This window comes from Fulmarus glacialis, unplaced genomic scaffold (genome assembly GCF_000690835.1).
Source record: "Fulmarus glacialis isolate BGI_N327 unplaced genomic scaffold, ASM69083v1 scaffold7190, whole genome shotgun sequence".
Taxonomy (NCBI): domain Eukaryota; kingdom Metazoa; phylum Chordata; class Aves; order Procellariiformes; family Procellariidae; genus Fulmarus; species Fulmarus glacialis.
Window position 1 is genome coordinate 29,784 of NW_009188263.1, and position 15,306 is coordinate 45,089.

The following is a 15,306-nucleotide window of genomic DNA, read 5'->3' on the forward strand; positions in this document are numbered from 1 at the left end:
AGAGAAAGCAGAAATTTGGCCAGCCAAGGGGAAATGCAAAGAACTACCCAGGTTGTGAGGACAGGGTTTGGATGGGTTTGGGTTATGAGTCCAGCTGTGGTTTTCTCCCCTGAGGCCCTGGCTTGCTTGCACCCTGGGGCAAGGACATGGGGCCAGGCTGCCAGCAACCGGCACAAGGGCAGCACAGGCTGCCCTGCCCGGGGCTGGGATTTCCTCCTTTGCACAGCTCAGGAGGCTCCTCTTTCATTGCACAAGATCTGCTCATCTTCCACCAAACCCAAACCCCGTCGCTGGAAGCCCATTTTGGGAACCCCGCAGCCGAGCCGGTGCCCTCACTCCAGCGAGGGCATGCCTCTACCTGTGGACGAAGGTGGGCAGCATTTTCACTTTGGCAGTCTCATGAGTCTTCTTCTTCAGCCCCGCTTCCATCTCCGCCCTCATCCTCTTCTTCACCTGCAGCAGCTGCTCGTGGGTGAGCTTGAACTCGGCCAGCGAAAAAAAAAGGTGCTGTTCCGACAGCCGGTACGCCACCGCTGTCACCATCGCTGCTCCCTTCCCACTGCCGCTCTCCGACAGCAGGAACCGCACTTCCGAGTCAGGCACCAAGCGCCGGGTGGTTTTATGCAAGCGCCGGGCGTACCTGCGGGGAGGGGAGGCTGCAAGCCCGCTGTCTGCATTGCCTCCCCCGCGGCCCCCAAAATCTATGCTGCCGACACAGACCGACTGCAAGGGGAGCGAGGAGCCTCATCGCACCCAAACTAGCTACAGCCCCCCAAGTAGGAAACTGCCAAGAAAGAGCAGTTCTTCCCTATGGCCTCTTCCCTCCTAAATTTCTAAGAAAAGCCAGCAAAAAGCAGGGGAGAGCATCAGAGTCTCATCCCCTGAACCTGACTCTAGATGGGAGAAACCCCCTGGCTCCAATGCTGCTCCCATCTCCTCTCCTGGGGTCATTCAAGCTGCCCTGAACTCACTGGTTTAGATGGTGTGGGGAAACAGTTCAGAAACAAAAATTGCCCATGTATGTTACCTTAACACACCCTAGACCTACCTACCTGGAAAAGCTTGTCAAAATAGCATTCTTGGTAACTTTTTGGTTTGCCAAAATTTAATGTTTTTCTTTACCTAAGGAAAATTTTTTTTTCAACAAAATAATGAGAAACTGAAAATGAAATGTTAAACATATTTCTCCTTTCAAAAGTTTCCTCATAAATGACACTCAGACCTCCCAGCTCCAATGCCAAGGTATGCCCTGCATGCTGTGCTTCTGCTCCCCCTTGGTACCCAGCTAAATCCTACAGCCGAGACTGGGAACTGACTTGTTATCACCAGTTATTATTTACTAAATAAAAGCCTTTTACCATGTGTGCACAAACCACACCTGCACACTGCATATTTCTTCCATTTCTTTACTCTGAACTTGGAAACCCTTAAGAAGGTGCTGCTCTCCCAGCGCACAAGGCCAGCAGCCACTCCCAAACATCCGCAGCATTCGGGCTTGGGCACTGGGGTTATTTTTGACACTAAGACCCACACCAAACCCTGTTACCAGGGCCAGGTACACCCACAGCAGAAGGGCTCAACTTCCTCTCTGATTTCTACATAAATCTAAACAGCTGTTTGATTAAAAATGTAACTTTCAAGATGGGGAAAAACAAGACAAAGCCAGTTTTTAAAAGGCCACAGAAATGTAAGCACCAATTTTTTCCCCTGGTTTCAAAGTATATCTTCAGAAAGACCGAAAAAAATAGGGTTCAGCACAGTCATTTTCAAAACAACTGAGTTTAAACTGAAAATGGAGATCAAGGTGCATTAATGCAGGTCTCCTCACAGCCCAATCCATGGGCACAAAGTAATATTTTGTACAAAGAAACTCTCCTTCCAAGAGGTCTACTGAGATCCCTTAAGGTATGTACTCAAACCACCATAGTTTTCACTGATATTGCAGTATCCAATTACTCAGGGTTTTGGTTCTTTTCTTTGTGGTTTTGTTGTTTTTTTAAAATCTCACCCTACTTCTTCATTGAAGACATCTCTCCTTTCCACTAAACTCAGACCAAACCCCCACGCCCACATTTCGGGTTCCTCATCTCACAACCAAACCGCACAAGTTTGGGGTGACATCTTGGGGTTACACGCTCGACCCTTTGCAAACCCGGGGCCATGGCGGGTGAAGAGTGTTAACGGCAGGAGCAGAGGGACTCACTGCGGATGCATCTTGTAGAGGGAGCCATCGACGCCGACGGTGGTCCGGAGGCGGCCAACCCCTTTGTTATCCCGCAGCTGGTTGAGGATGGCACCCAGTGTGGAGGCTACCAGGTTGGCTGAGCGGAAGGACACAATGGTGCAGACGTGCTGGACGGCAATGCAGTCCTCGTGGGACGGCTCCACCCCCAGGCGGGTTAAAATTTCTTTGGCTTTGTTCAAACCTTCTTTGCTCCTACGAGGAGAGAGCAGAAAAGGGTACTCCTTAGTGGGGGAGCTATAAAACGTAGGACTGAGGCCTATCCAACCATGGGTGTCCCTGCCTGGGGTTTGAGAAAGGGGTTAGAAAGAAAATTTCTTCGACATCTGGACTGGGAAGCTCCATGAGGCTTGAAATAAAATGCTCTAAATATGCATTCATTCACAGATGGGAACAGCTTTCCATTAAAGCCTGGTGCAAACATGCCACCCACAAACCATGCCATTCCAGGCACTATAGCAGCCACCCTACGGGCAGGATTACACCCGTATGTACCCAAGAGCCTGCCCTCCTTCAAGTTGGTTTCCCACAAGGTAGGGACTACATTCCCACAAGAGAGGTACATCATGTCACTGGAAACCTGTCCAACGATAATCACGTGCAATTCTCTCTCCAACACAGACCACATTTTCGTTGTGCCAGACGATCAGACCAAATCTCGTACCGAGCGAGCTTCCTGTACTCCGAAAGTGCACGCACGAAGCGTGGGACCAGGACCAGCCCCGTCCTGCGGAGCCAGGGCATCCCCCAGGAGCACAGCCTGTGTGGTAGCTCGGGCTGCAGTTGGTCCCCAGACCCAAAGCAGAGCAGCAACCTCATGACACCTCCTTCAGCGCACCCCCAAGAAAATTAGCAACTTCCAAGCACTTTTACGGACCTGGAGGAGTTAAATGCTTTTTCACCACACTGATGCTTTAAACTTCAACCAGCTTCTCTCTGGAGCAGGAAGCACCAGCCCCACAATTCAGCACAGGCCTGAGCATACACCTCATCCCACGCTCGCTCGCTCATATGTCTCAATAAATTAAGCCCAGTGTGAAAAACAAAACCCTGAGCGAAGGTTGCCCAAGTGATTTCATCCTAATGGGTCTCTTTTCAGGCTTTTATAACCTCACTGAATTTCTGCCTCTTGCACTGCATTTTCCCTCATTAGCACTCAGCTTGAGAGCAAAGTTTCTGGCAAAATTTATCCACGTCCAGCTCAGTCATTTTCCAGACAAAAACACAAGGAGTATATCTTGTCATTACTAACTGCACTCCATACATCTTTTTAAGGCCTCTTGCTAGCATCAGCTAGAAATGTGAAGCTGTACAGGGACGTGCCCCCTGCTTATAACCAAAGTGCTCTTCAGGAAGGGAGGTGGGATTTCAGGGCAAATTTTGCTCTTAATAACTGAATTTCTCAGTAACTGCATTTTCCTCATTGTTGGTCAACATTACACTGGTCCACTACATGGACCTCTGTGGTTAAGATGAATGAGCACACACATTTAACGGAAAGCTGTTCAGATAAGACAGTCTGCAGGGACAGGAGTAAAACGGGGCAAGGGGCAACAGGCTTGCAGAAGTTACTGGCTGTTCCCTTGGCGTTGCACTCGCAATCGACAGTACCTCTATATGTGTGCACCAAAATCAACAACATTTCAAAAAGAAGAGCCAGCCCAATGACTACAGTACAAACTATCCCAGTGATGTGAATTTTAAAAACGCAGGGGGAAGAGCCAGTAAGTACTGACCAAAAGGGTGATGACACCGTAAGAAACCAACTGGCACATAGCTCAGAGGTCACCATGTAGCACCCGGCACTGCCTACGAGACTGAATGCTCTGCCTTGTCATGCTTCTTTTCTTTCTGCCCAGCGATCCCGTGGATACAGCAAGGAGCAACACAAGTATTTGCTAGGAGGCACTAAGCCAATTCACTCCCATGTTTAGCTGCAGGGTAGCAACTTCTGAGTTTTTGTGAGCAGGGTGAGAGGTAGCACAGCGCGTACCCTGTAGCTGCACAGACTGGTAGGCTTTCACAGTTCCTCCCAACACAGAAAAAGGGAGAAATCTTGGAGAGAAGGGCACAGACTGTCTGCTGGGGGTCCCCACATGCCAGATCTGCACTTGCACTGGAGGATGGCAGCCACCACCAATGCAGCACATCGCCCCACAAAGCAAGAAGAGATGCTAGAAAATGAACATTCAGAGTCACTGTGAAAGCCAGGGGGTGAAAAGGGATAGGCACTCACTTTTCTATGGCAGAAACGTGCTTCGTCTCAAACTTCCCTTTGGTGAGAAGCTCAGGGGTGATCCTCCCCTCAAAGAGTAGCCCCTCCTTGGCCATCTTCACCAGGATGAGCCTCACCAGCTCCCCCATGTACAGCCCGCTGACCATCTTCTCAAACCTGCAGGAGAGGACAGCAGCAGTCACCCACCCATCCACAGGCAACACTGGGAGGCAGAGCCCAGCTGTGGCACCGCACTGCCCGGCCCAGCCTGCGGTTTGCCTCACCACGGGCAAAGTCGAGCCTTCTTGAACTGCTGAACTCATAACACAAGTGGAAAAGGGACCACAGGGCGGAAAACAAAAGAAGCCAAGCTCACAAATAACTGCCTCACTCACAGCTGCTTCCCAGGATTAAGGGATCCACGGTCGATCTCTCGATCAAACTCGGTCCTGATGTCTTCGAGCGAGCCATCATCTCCAAAGGCCCCCCACTCCGTGTTAATGCACATCCTGCCCTCGTCCCCTTCCACCAGGTCGATGTGCCGCATCTCCTCCATGTAACAGGCATTGGTGCCAGTGCCTTTAGGGAAAGGACATCAGAAGCTGCTAACCAAACAGGCCAGGCAAAGGGAGAAAAGCCACGTGCATGCTGCAGCAGCAATGTGCATTACCAATGATCAAGCCAACTTCGCAACGCTGGTCATCAAAACCACAGGTCATCATAGTCCCGACGGTGTCATTCACAACAGCCATGATATCTGCATCGTAGTCCTGTGGAGGAACAAAACGTTACTTGGACCATATGGCTCCTCTGGAAAACGCTGCTTGTATCAACTAATTTCACAAGGAACAGGAGATAAATAATTTGTCTGAATACCACAGCTCATCTTTTTAAATATCACCTGTCCCGCCTGCCAGTTCCCTATCCCACGTACCCAAGAAGACAACGAGAGCAGATGAATGCACCAGGCAAACAATAAAACAGCAGTAGTGTAATTCTAGAGAGCAAAGACCTGCTCTCACATAAGCACCCTTAGGCAGGAAAGAAAAGGGCTATACATGAGGGAGGGAGGAACTCTGCAGTTAAACATCATGGAGTAATTTGGTGCAGTTGCTTGAGGAGTCAATATAGGAAATATTCCCAAGTTACGTATTTATCATAGAATTCACTTAAAACATCTAGGAGTTTTATTTCAAGTGAAGATTTTAATACAAAAATATAAGCAAATAATGCAATTAAATAAGCTATCCAAGCTACTCATTCCTTTCCAGCTTCTTCAGTGTGTTATTCTACCTGATACCAAGTCTGATGATGGTAACTGACTACAGTAATGTTGTTGGGTGACAGTAAAACTCACGTTTGCTTAAGAGTCCACAACTGCTCAAAGAGAGCAAATACTGCCCAGTTTCCAATTAATTTGGATGCTGAGGAATCAACACATCACCTGGCTGCAAGCACTACGCAAACCCAAATTCACTCCACCTCACGCTCAGTGCCTTTTTATTTGTTTAAATCAACAACCTGGTCACCTTCACCCTCTATAAAATCAGCAGTGAGAAACTGCAGGGAGCAACACAGCTCACTGAGCCTGAAATCCCCTTCTCTTCTACTCTGCTCCTCTCCTGCTCCCAAGCAAGGCAGCTGCACAACTCAGCTGAGCCCAGACCATGAGACGCAGTTTCTCAGGAATGGGACATGTCGGTATCACTGAAAACACACTGACACACTGCACTTTCTCAGTTTTTGGAGAGTGACAAAATTGCCAGTGACAAACCACAGCATAAGAACTCAGTTTTGTGCTATGAGGAAAATCACAGCTTCCACATAGCAACTCTGACGTCACTCCATTTTCCCAGCAAACGGCAAAACTGCCCATCTTCATGCAAGAAAGCAGAGCTGCACCATCGCTCAGATCACGCGCTCAAGTCAGTGACACGAAGGGTGGTCCCTGACAAGGAAACGCCAGTTTGCTGTGATACAGAGTTAAAAAAAGAATGGAGTACAATTTACCCCGCGTTTCTTGATGGCCTTGTTAAGCAGCCTGACAACATCTGCTCCCTCCACTCCGCTTGCTTTGAAGCGTTTCGTCCAGGTTATCAGAATACCCTGATAAAACAAGAGAGAAATATTCAACAGGATGCCACCATAAGACACAAATTGATTTTTTTTTCCTTAAAAACGAGATTTTACACTTCAAATCCATCTTCAGGTCTCTTTTCTTATATGACCTAACAACCCAACCTGAGACAATTGGCGGTCTTTGATTCTCATTCTTATTACAGTAAGCTGAAAGACGGGAATTGTTTTCCCCTCCCTTGCTAGAAAACGGTCTGTCTGCATTTTGTATTTTCAGCCCACTCTTCTCCCTGTTACTCCTCGACAGTTTTTCTTGGAAAACCATTTAATCCTTTTGGGCCATGGAAATTGACTGCTTTCAGAAAAAGCTGACTGCGCGGGACTGACTAAAGGGAAGGGATGTGATGTTTGTACGTCCAGGACTCGGCTGCAGCGGGGATCAGACTGCTGCACGTTTGCTGCCTGGAGTCCCAGCTGTCTGGGCTTGTTTCACTGTGGGATCATGTTTATGGGTTGAAGCAAATGGAAATACTGGAATGTGGCAATGTATGTCTCCGACTTACAGCATCGATCAAAAAGGAAATCCTGGTATTGAATTCCTTGTCTGCAAGCTGCCATAAAGAGTCTGCAAATCCCCCAAGGTAATGACTACATCTGACTTTTTTTCTATTTAGATAATGCCCAGCTGATTCAGAGCATTCAGTATGTAAGTAAATAGTAACAAAAGAAAGAAAAGAACATTGACAGTAGTTAACAGGAAAGATGACTCAAATCAACGCAGCTTTTCATACCCACCACAATATTCACATCTATCACAACAGGAATCCGAGAAGCTAAAAACCAGAAAAGCTGAAGCCTATAGACACAAGAAGCCATTGCCCATACCTCAGCCTAAAAATCAACCACGTGTCTTGTGCACATTTGCCCTCCCAACTGGGACAGCTACAGGGGACAGAGGGGTCAGGGCAGCTTTTTCCAGACCATCCTACCACTAAATGACAAACTCAGTTTGCCTAAGTTTTGCCACTGTGCTGCCCTCGTTAGCATCATTTAGAAACCCAGCAAAGCCCCACGCTGCTGCGCAGGGAAACCATGGGCAAAGCCCACTCCGCAGGCACAGCTTTGATGGGCAAAAGGGCCCCTTGTTCCACGTAACTTTTATCATTCAGGGAACTGGTCAAACCACACTGGCAAAGAGCAGCTCCTCTCAGCGTGACCGGCCGCTGCGCTGGAAGGATTTTTTGCTTTGCCAGCAAGGCCTTGGCAGCAGGGAGGAGCCCTTGGAGCACAGCAGGGCTGAGCAGGACCCAACCATGCGGTGCCACCTTGTCACCCTCGGAGAAACCAGGGACCACCCTGCCTCCTTCTGCTCACCAAGCACAAGAAACCAGCAGGCAAGCAAGCACAGCCTCACAGAAGCAGCAATCCAGGAATAAATCTGTCCCACAGAACCCAGAAAAACATATTTTTCAAATGCCCAAAATATCACAAAAACTCTCAGAAAGAGAGTTTGGGGGTTTTTTTTGCGGGGGCGGGGGGGGGTGTTTTTTTTTTTATTAAGAAACACCCTTCCTTGTCTCTTCCTATCTTCCTCCACTCTGCCACTGCTCATCTCCAAGTGTCTACAGGTGTCCCCCACCCATCCCACGTGCCACCGGCCTGCCCCTGCCCCACACAAGCATGATTTCATCCCAGCTGGCTTGAGCAAACCAGCCCGCAGACAAGCACCTTTCATCATGCAGCTAAACAAATTTTCTCAAGGGCAACTCAACTTCACAACCACATCCCCAGCACGACTCTGCTGTGGTCAGTAGCCTGAGCCTTACCGTGCACCACGGCCAGATTGGAGACCTGCACCAAAATCAACTCATCTCTTCTGAACCGATGCAGGAAAAGGCAGCTCTCTGTTCTTAACTATGTTCAGACCCTGAGTTAGTAAGCACCCTTGGTTTCATCTCTCAGCATCGCTCAAGAAGTATGAAATGTAATAAAAATCATGCCTCACCTGGCCTTCCTCAGCACCAACACCTGGGGAGCTGTTGCACCAGGCTAACCTAGAGACCTGCAAGCTAGAAAAGCAGGTCGTGCTTTAACAGTGCAGCCTCTTAGCGTTTTAACTTCACTACGTTAATTTGCTACACCATTGCCATAGCAATGCTGTACCAGGAGGCTGCTGAGTCATTTGTGATATAATGAGCAAAAGAAGGAAAATACCGTAGCATCCTTGTCATGGGAATCTCATCAGTCACTTCATACAACGCTGGTTATTTCCATCCCTTTTTAAAGCAGGTTGCTTCCAGGTGGCTTTCCCGATTGCCCTCAGTGCTGAGCACCCAGCCGGTGGCATGGCTCAGCGCTGCTGCTCAGGAGGGAGACCCTGATCTGGATTGGTGTGGGCACTTGTGAAGTTCTGCAAAATCTGAGCAAACGCTGCTGGGCTGAGTCCTTCCCAGTTACACCCCATGGAGAGGTGAAAAAGGCTGCACAGGAGGCAGGAAAAACTGCTGCCTTGTTTACACGGTAAACCATAATACTGAGGAGCTCAGGCAGAGGCAGTACAAAACATCAGATGCCTCTTCGTCATCTGTTAACCAGCTCTTTCAGACAGAAACATAAACACAAACATGAAGTCTGACAGTGAAATATAACACTCATTTATCCCAAAAATGAGACCTGTCTGGGATACTGCTTTCATAGCAGTGTTCTAATAACATGGTAGCTCTTCTGCATATTCAGAAAATTGTGAAATCTTCTTACCTCATCTAGCTTGGATTGTCGACACGGGAAAGAAAACGTAAACCCAACTGGTAATTTCTTGTCTTTGATTTGTTGTTTCTCCATAAAGTCTCCCAGGCATTCAGCAACATGATCAAAAAGCTGTAACAGAATGAAAAGTATAAAACCACCATACTGAGATACAGTTTCAGGGAGAAAATATTTCAAACTGCATTTGAAAACTGTACTGGGGGAGGGAAAAGGGGAAAAAATCTGCTCCAAATTTTTAAAGATATATAAATGACATAGCTATGAAAATACTCTCAGGCAGTGTATATTAACACCTTAATAAATAAATTATGAAATACATTGTCCTCTTACACACCTAATTCTGCACGGCATCTTTTACACCCATATAAAAACATTTTTCCTGAAACAAGGGACGTGTGGCTCTCATGAGCCTGCCATAACCCTTCCACTTAACATTTAATGAGAACAAAAATGTTCTTTTAACCTTTCAATAACAGGAAGGAGCATCTCAAAAGAACATTTGGGATCCAGTCCCGCAGGAGGTTGAGCACTTTTACAGTGATGCAGAGAAGATAACATCTGCTTCACTCAAGCATTGCTGAGACCAGAGAACCCAGCACTTTGCAGGAGCCACCCAAAAGGACATAATCTCTCAATTCTATTCCTAAAGCACACAACAAACAAACAAAAAGGAAACCCAGGGGATTCGTCTAAATATTTTACACGCTCTGAGAAACAACCCGAAATGGGAACATTTTCTACATTTTTTAAAATGCTGAACTATGCAGGCAGCCTGCACCAGGCTCACGGGTACCGATTCCCACGCCTCGATGGCCCCTCGATGGCACCCTGTGACAATAGCACTATGTGTCCCCACCAGTCAGGCCAGAAGCCAGGCATGCCAGGGAGCGTGTGGGCACGAAGGCAAGGGATGTCCCTCACACCGAGCTATTTGGAAAGCCCTTCAGGTAGATCGCAACACTCAAAGCTGAAATCAAGCCCTAGCAATTGAAGCAACCAAATACACATTTGTATCTACCAGTACCAAAAAGCCAGACATGCCTTGAACTGACCCATACCACAAATGGATGTCAAACTATTAACGAGTCGCCGCCTGCCCCAGAAGGTAACTGTGCTTCACATTTTAACTCCCCCCAAAAAAAACCCAAACAACCCCAACCCTATCTGCAGCATTGGTGGGACAAGGCCAGGAAAACTGCCCAGAAGATTGGGGATAATTGGGAGGGAGTACAAAAAGATACCTGTCGGTTGCAATTAGCCTGCGCAGCTTTATTAAGAACAATTTACAGAGTCTCGGAGAGACGGGAAAGCACTACAGACAGGCTGCAGCAATTACAAAAAATTAAGAGGAATATTTTGCCGTTCAAAGCATATCAAGAAGTGGCGTGTGTAATGTTACCATTTAACAGAGCACCTTAAACCCATTCCTAAAATGAGGTCAGATTTGATTAAGCAGAAGTACAGTAGTTTCCCAGGGAAAATGTTGCCATTCATGGTCCTGGGCAAATCAAGGACATTTCACTGAGCGCACGCAGTGAAACGGCATGGAAAGCAATGTACGGTGCTGCACTTCTGTAAGACCATTTCCAGCTGTCCAGATGAGGGAGAGAGGAAAAGGAGTTATGAAAAGAAGAACTACAGTTAAGTAATAAAATACGACAACTTCTCCAGGAGGAACACAGAAATAATAGGAGCGTATGTTTTTATTATGCTTTCCATCTGAAAGTATCTTGCTAAATACGCAATCCTACTAAACTTTTCAGCTGCTCCCAGCATTACAAATGATAACCAGGGGCCAACCTCAAACCCCTCAGGAATTCAGAGAGCAGGAAGCAGAAATATTGACTGTGGATGTTGCTACAAAAATCCCTCTCATGCAATGAACCACGACTGCACAGAGAAGAGAGGAGACCCGCTTTGTAAGTCCGACTGCAAAAGATCCCTGGGCATTCCCAACACACTCCGGGAAGTCCATGCACCTGCCGGTGTTTGCCCGTGCAGTCCCGGCACGACCTGCCGAAGCTCGCCTCCGTGAGTTAGCATGCACGCTTGCTGCAAGCAATGCACCGTGAGTCATTAGGGCTCTGGGCTGGCAGCGGGGCGCGCGCGAGCGTAACCCATGCCGCAGCCTGCACGGGCAAACACGGTTAACTATTAGCCACATTCTTGACACTACAGTAGCAGCGTCTAGTCAGTAATGCACGGTCTGGCTGTGCTACTGTTTTTAATAAAGCACAGAGGGAAGGCACTGCTCAAAAGGAGAAAAGAGAGAGGCATTTATGAATTTTGCTACCATTGACGGTCGTAAGAGTTCTCCTAAGGAGACTCGAGGAAGCATCTGTATGTGCCCGTGCCTGTATTAACATCCAAACCTTAAAAACGCCAAATAACTCTGAGGCAACATTACTAAGTTCCTGTGGATTTCATTAAAGCAGGGCAGGCAGATTGAGGGGGAAATCCAAATTCCCGTCCACCCACAGGTGTGCGGTAGGGAACAGAGTGAGCCCAGTATTTTATCAAATGTCAAAGAGAAGGACAGAGCGAACGCCGCAACCAAGAGGAAAGGACCAGTCAGATTTTACACCTTTATAGACCTGAAGCAATACAACCACGAGATGCTGAGCAATATGACATTCAGGCTTCATTACTTCCTCTGGCCGTGAAGTTGCCTGCTCAGGTTGGACTCCAAGAAGTCTCCACAAGGATGCATTTGGCTGGCAGGCAGCAGACTTTGGCAAGCAACTGAAGATCTGAGCTCAAGCTCAAGCCCCTGAATGGGGAAGATTTAAGGAGCAAGGAAACCACAACTTCAGATCGGGAGAACAGCTACAAATCCATAACCTACCCTCCAGTGGTGGCAGAACACAAAAAGCAACACCAAAATCAAGCCTCAGGCATGCTCCCATTCGCTGAGTTAACACGGAAGACAGGCTTCTTACAAATTCTAGACCTGCTATTACACTGCTGAAGTCAATGAGAGTTTTGCCCTTGACTTTGACAGGGAACTGTCTCCGACTGGCAAAGCTGTCAGCCTGTGCCTGACAGATGGGCAAAAATAGAAGTTTGAATGCAATGAAGTAGAAAATATCAAAACGAACCATGCTAGTGAGGCATGAAGCCATAAATTGCAATCCCTTCAATAAGCTGATTACGTATTAGGCTTTAAGAGTATAATTCACTGAAGTTAATGACACAGCTTGCTGAAAAACATATTAGTAGCCTACCCCGCACAGGCAGTTCAGTCCAAGTATTCCACTAATCTGGCTCAGAGATTTCAGAGAACCTCAACCGTACGCATCAGTCATATGCACCAATTCATCATCTGCCTGTGCACCTCCCGGGCATCCACCATGCTTCCCTCTGAAGTCTCACAGCAAGCATTTTAGTCGTGGTTGGATATTGTCATGGGACAACTTCGAACCCAGATGCAATTCTGATGATGCTTCTAGTTCTCCTCTTCTTTTCCTGGTACTGAAATAGTGGAGCGACTGTCCCCCCAGGGTCAGTGGAAGCCTTGCATGCCTCTCAGTTTAAAAGCCATGACAAAGCCTATCAGCCTGAGCTCCACGCTGCTGGCTCCCAACAGCCAAATGGCCTTCGGATATTTAAAAATTAAAACGTAAACATGACAAAGCCCTGGAAAGAATGCAGACCTGACGTCTTGTTTCCTGGCTTCTCCTTACCACCCTTATCGTGTCTCCATCAAGTCTCACCTTCAGTCAGCCTGCCTTGCCCCCCCCGGGACAGACACTTGCCCCCTGGGTGTGTGGGCAGCCCTGCTGCTTGTCGGTCTCCATCTCCCGATGGTCTTCGACAGACAATCCTCCTCAACGGACAAGCAACCCCGCGCCCCAAACCTGCCTGCGGGCAGCCCACCCGACTTCCCTGCCTCCACCAGCAACAGGCAGCTCAGCGCAGCTCCCCTCCAAAACTGTTCTGTGGGAAAACCGCTGCATGACCTTTTGGCCAGATAATGAAGTAATAATGTTAGGAAAAGCCTTTACAAGAAAGGTATTTTATTGCTGTGGTTCAGATATCACAGCAATGCTTGTATCAGTGCTACTTAGAAACCACGATTGCCATCTTACACTCACTATTGCATAAGAATGCAGCAGCAGTTATTAGATACATACATTAAGGGTATTCAGATGACCGCAGAAAATATATTAAGGGTAGAACTGCTGTTTGCATAATTTTTCTTTTTTTCCCCTCTTTTGTTTATTCTTCTGAAACAAGCTACAAGTTTCCTGCAGGTCTCATACTCCTAAATAGCATCTCGATCTAGTAAAAAGTGTAAAAAACTTGCTGTTTCCAACAATGAAAATTACCTGTTTTGTCTTACACTGACACGGAGACAAATCTGTCAGTAAAATATTCATTGTAATCCACTTCTGATCATAAAAAGAAAATAAATTCTTCCAAAGAACCCAATCTGAAATCCAAGTAAACGGATCCAAACATTTTCTACTCTTGGAACATGGGAGACTAAAAAAAACCCTATCATTTATTCAGCAAAACTTAAGTTGAAGTTGTGCCAAAACATTCTATCAGCTTCCTGTAATTTTTCTAATGTACTTGTATTTTTCATGAATGCTGAGCTGCTCAGACTGCCAGGACAGATATGTGGCTGTCATGGGTATTTCTATCCCTCATCTAACATTACAATTGCAGGGTTGGTCATGCTCATTGCTTACAAAGACTAAGTTGTTTTCCTGCTGTCCATTCCTACCTGTGGAAAGTAACTTTACTATTAAAAAGTCAGAATTTTTACTTCTAGGCCACTTTTTCCTAACTCGGCCAAAAGTCTCCCACACAGTGACAGCAGATTTGCAGCACCCATGCATGCTCTATTACACTAACTACCGCTTATTTTCAGTATCGACGAAGAGCTGTAGTCGAGTCTGTGCATGCTGTAGGTGCAACTGTTAAGATGCTAAAGTCATTCTTGTGTTTTTTTCCTAAAATGGCAGTGTGAAAGCAGCTAATCTTTAGAGAGACGTCCTAAAGAAGAGGTGCTTACCCGTGTTCCGCTGCCGTGCATGATATCTTCAGGCGTATTATAAATTTCGCTTTCCATTTGTACCGTCTGCTTTTTTTCATGCGATACCTTCACCCGCAGAATTCGGAAATAAGAACCACCAAGATCCAGTGCAATGAAATCTCCTTTCTCTATGTGGAAAACAAGACACAAGTGATTAAAAACTGCATGCAATACAAATCTGGGAAACATCAAGCTCTGTTAAGTATAACGCATAGACAAAACTCCAGTGCCTACGGCAAGGAAGTTCTAGCTGCAGGGTGTCCACGTGAAGCATCAACCTGATTCCCTACAATTTAACATGAAGTTGGTGCGTTTGGCAACGCCAACCACCACTGATACACAGGCACCTGCAATGAGGGTTTATCCAAAAAGAATGGACTAACAGTGGACAGTCTGTACCCACATCTCATGATGAAGCTGGCAGAGCAAAGATCTCAGGAGAAAGCCAAAAAGATGTTGAAAACGGAGACAGTAAAATGAAGGGATGCCAGACCACTGATGAGCAATCTTTTGCTGTAAATGAACCTGTGTCATTTTGGCAAATAACAGTGAACGGTAGCTGGATTGTGCACTACTCTAAAATCAACAAATTACACACAGATGTAGTTAAAGCAGGAACCACTTATTTCACTCCCAGAAGCTGATATTCACTGCAAACTGCAGTCAGAAAACAGAACTCAGAGAAACAACAGTCTGAAAAATCACAGGGCAGCCCTGCGCTGCTGCAGGAGTTACTCAGAAGTTGCGATCTCTTGCACAGAGCTCCTAAATAACTTCCCAGGAGCCAGGGAAAGATTTAGGATACCTCCATCTCCCTCTGTGGTGGAGAGGGATTTGGATTTCAAAGGTCTGAAGCCACCACCTCCACTGACTCCAGGGTGTAATTCAGGTGACAGAGGCGCGTGGTCTGGCTATCTGAGGAATGACACTTTCAGTACCCCCTGGAGAGTAAGTCAAATATATTTG

At 47.0% G+C, this 15,306-nt stretch overlaps 1 protein-coding gene across 1 annotated transcript in view; it reads right to left on the reverse strand.

Moving 5' to 3' along the window:
• The window catches only part of HK1 (hexokinase 1), a 29,327-nt gene that overhangs the window by 9,814 nt on the left and 4,207 nt on the right, over positions 1 to 15,306 (reverse strand). Inside the window, exons 2-9 of the mRNA XM_009577904.1 lie at positions 14,320 to 14,468; positions 9,291 to 9,410; positions 6,468 to 6,563; positions 5,128 to 5,227; positions 4,853 to 5,036; positions 4,479 to 4,634; positions 2,204 to 2,437; positions 357 to 640 (exon numbers count right to left, since the gene is read on the reverse strand). Coding sequence (XP_009576199.1) covers positions 357 to 640; positions 2,204 to 2,437; positions 4,479 to 4,634; positions 4,853 to 5,036; positions 5,128 to 5,227; positions 6,468 to 6,563; positions 9,291 to 9,410; positions 14,320 to 14,468 — 1,323 coding nt within the window. The remainder of the gene's footprint in view (positions 1 to 356; positions 641 to 2,203; positions 2,438 to 4,478; positions 4,635 to 4,852; positions 5,037 to 5,127; positions 5,228 to 6,467; positions 6,564 to 9,290; positions 9,411 to 14,319; positions 14,469 to 15,306) is intronic.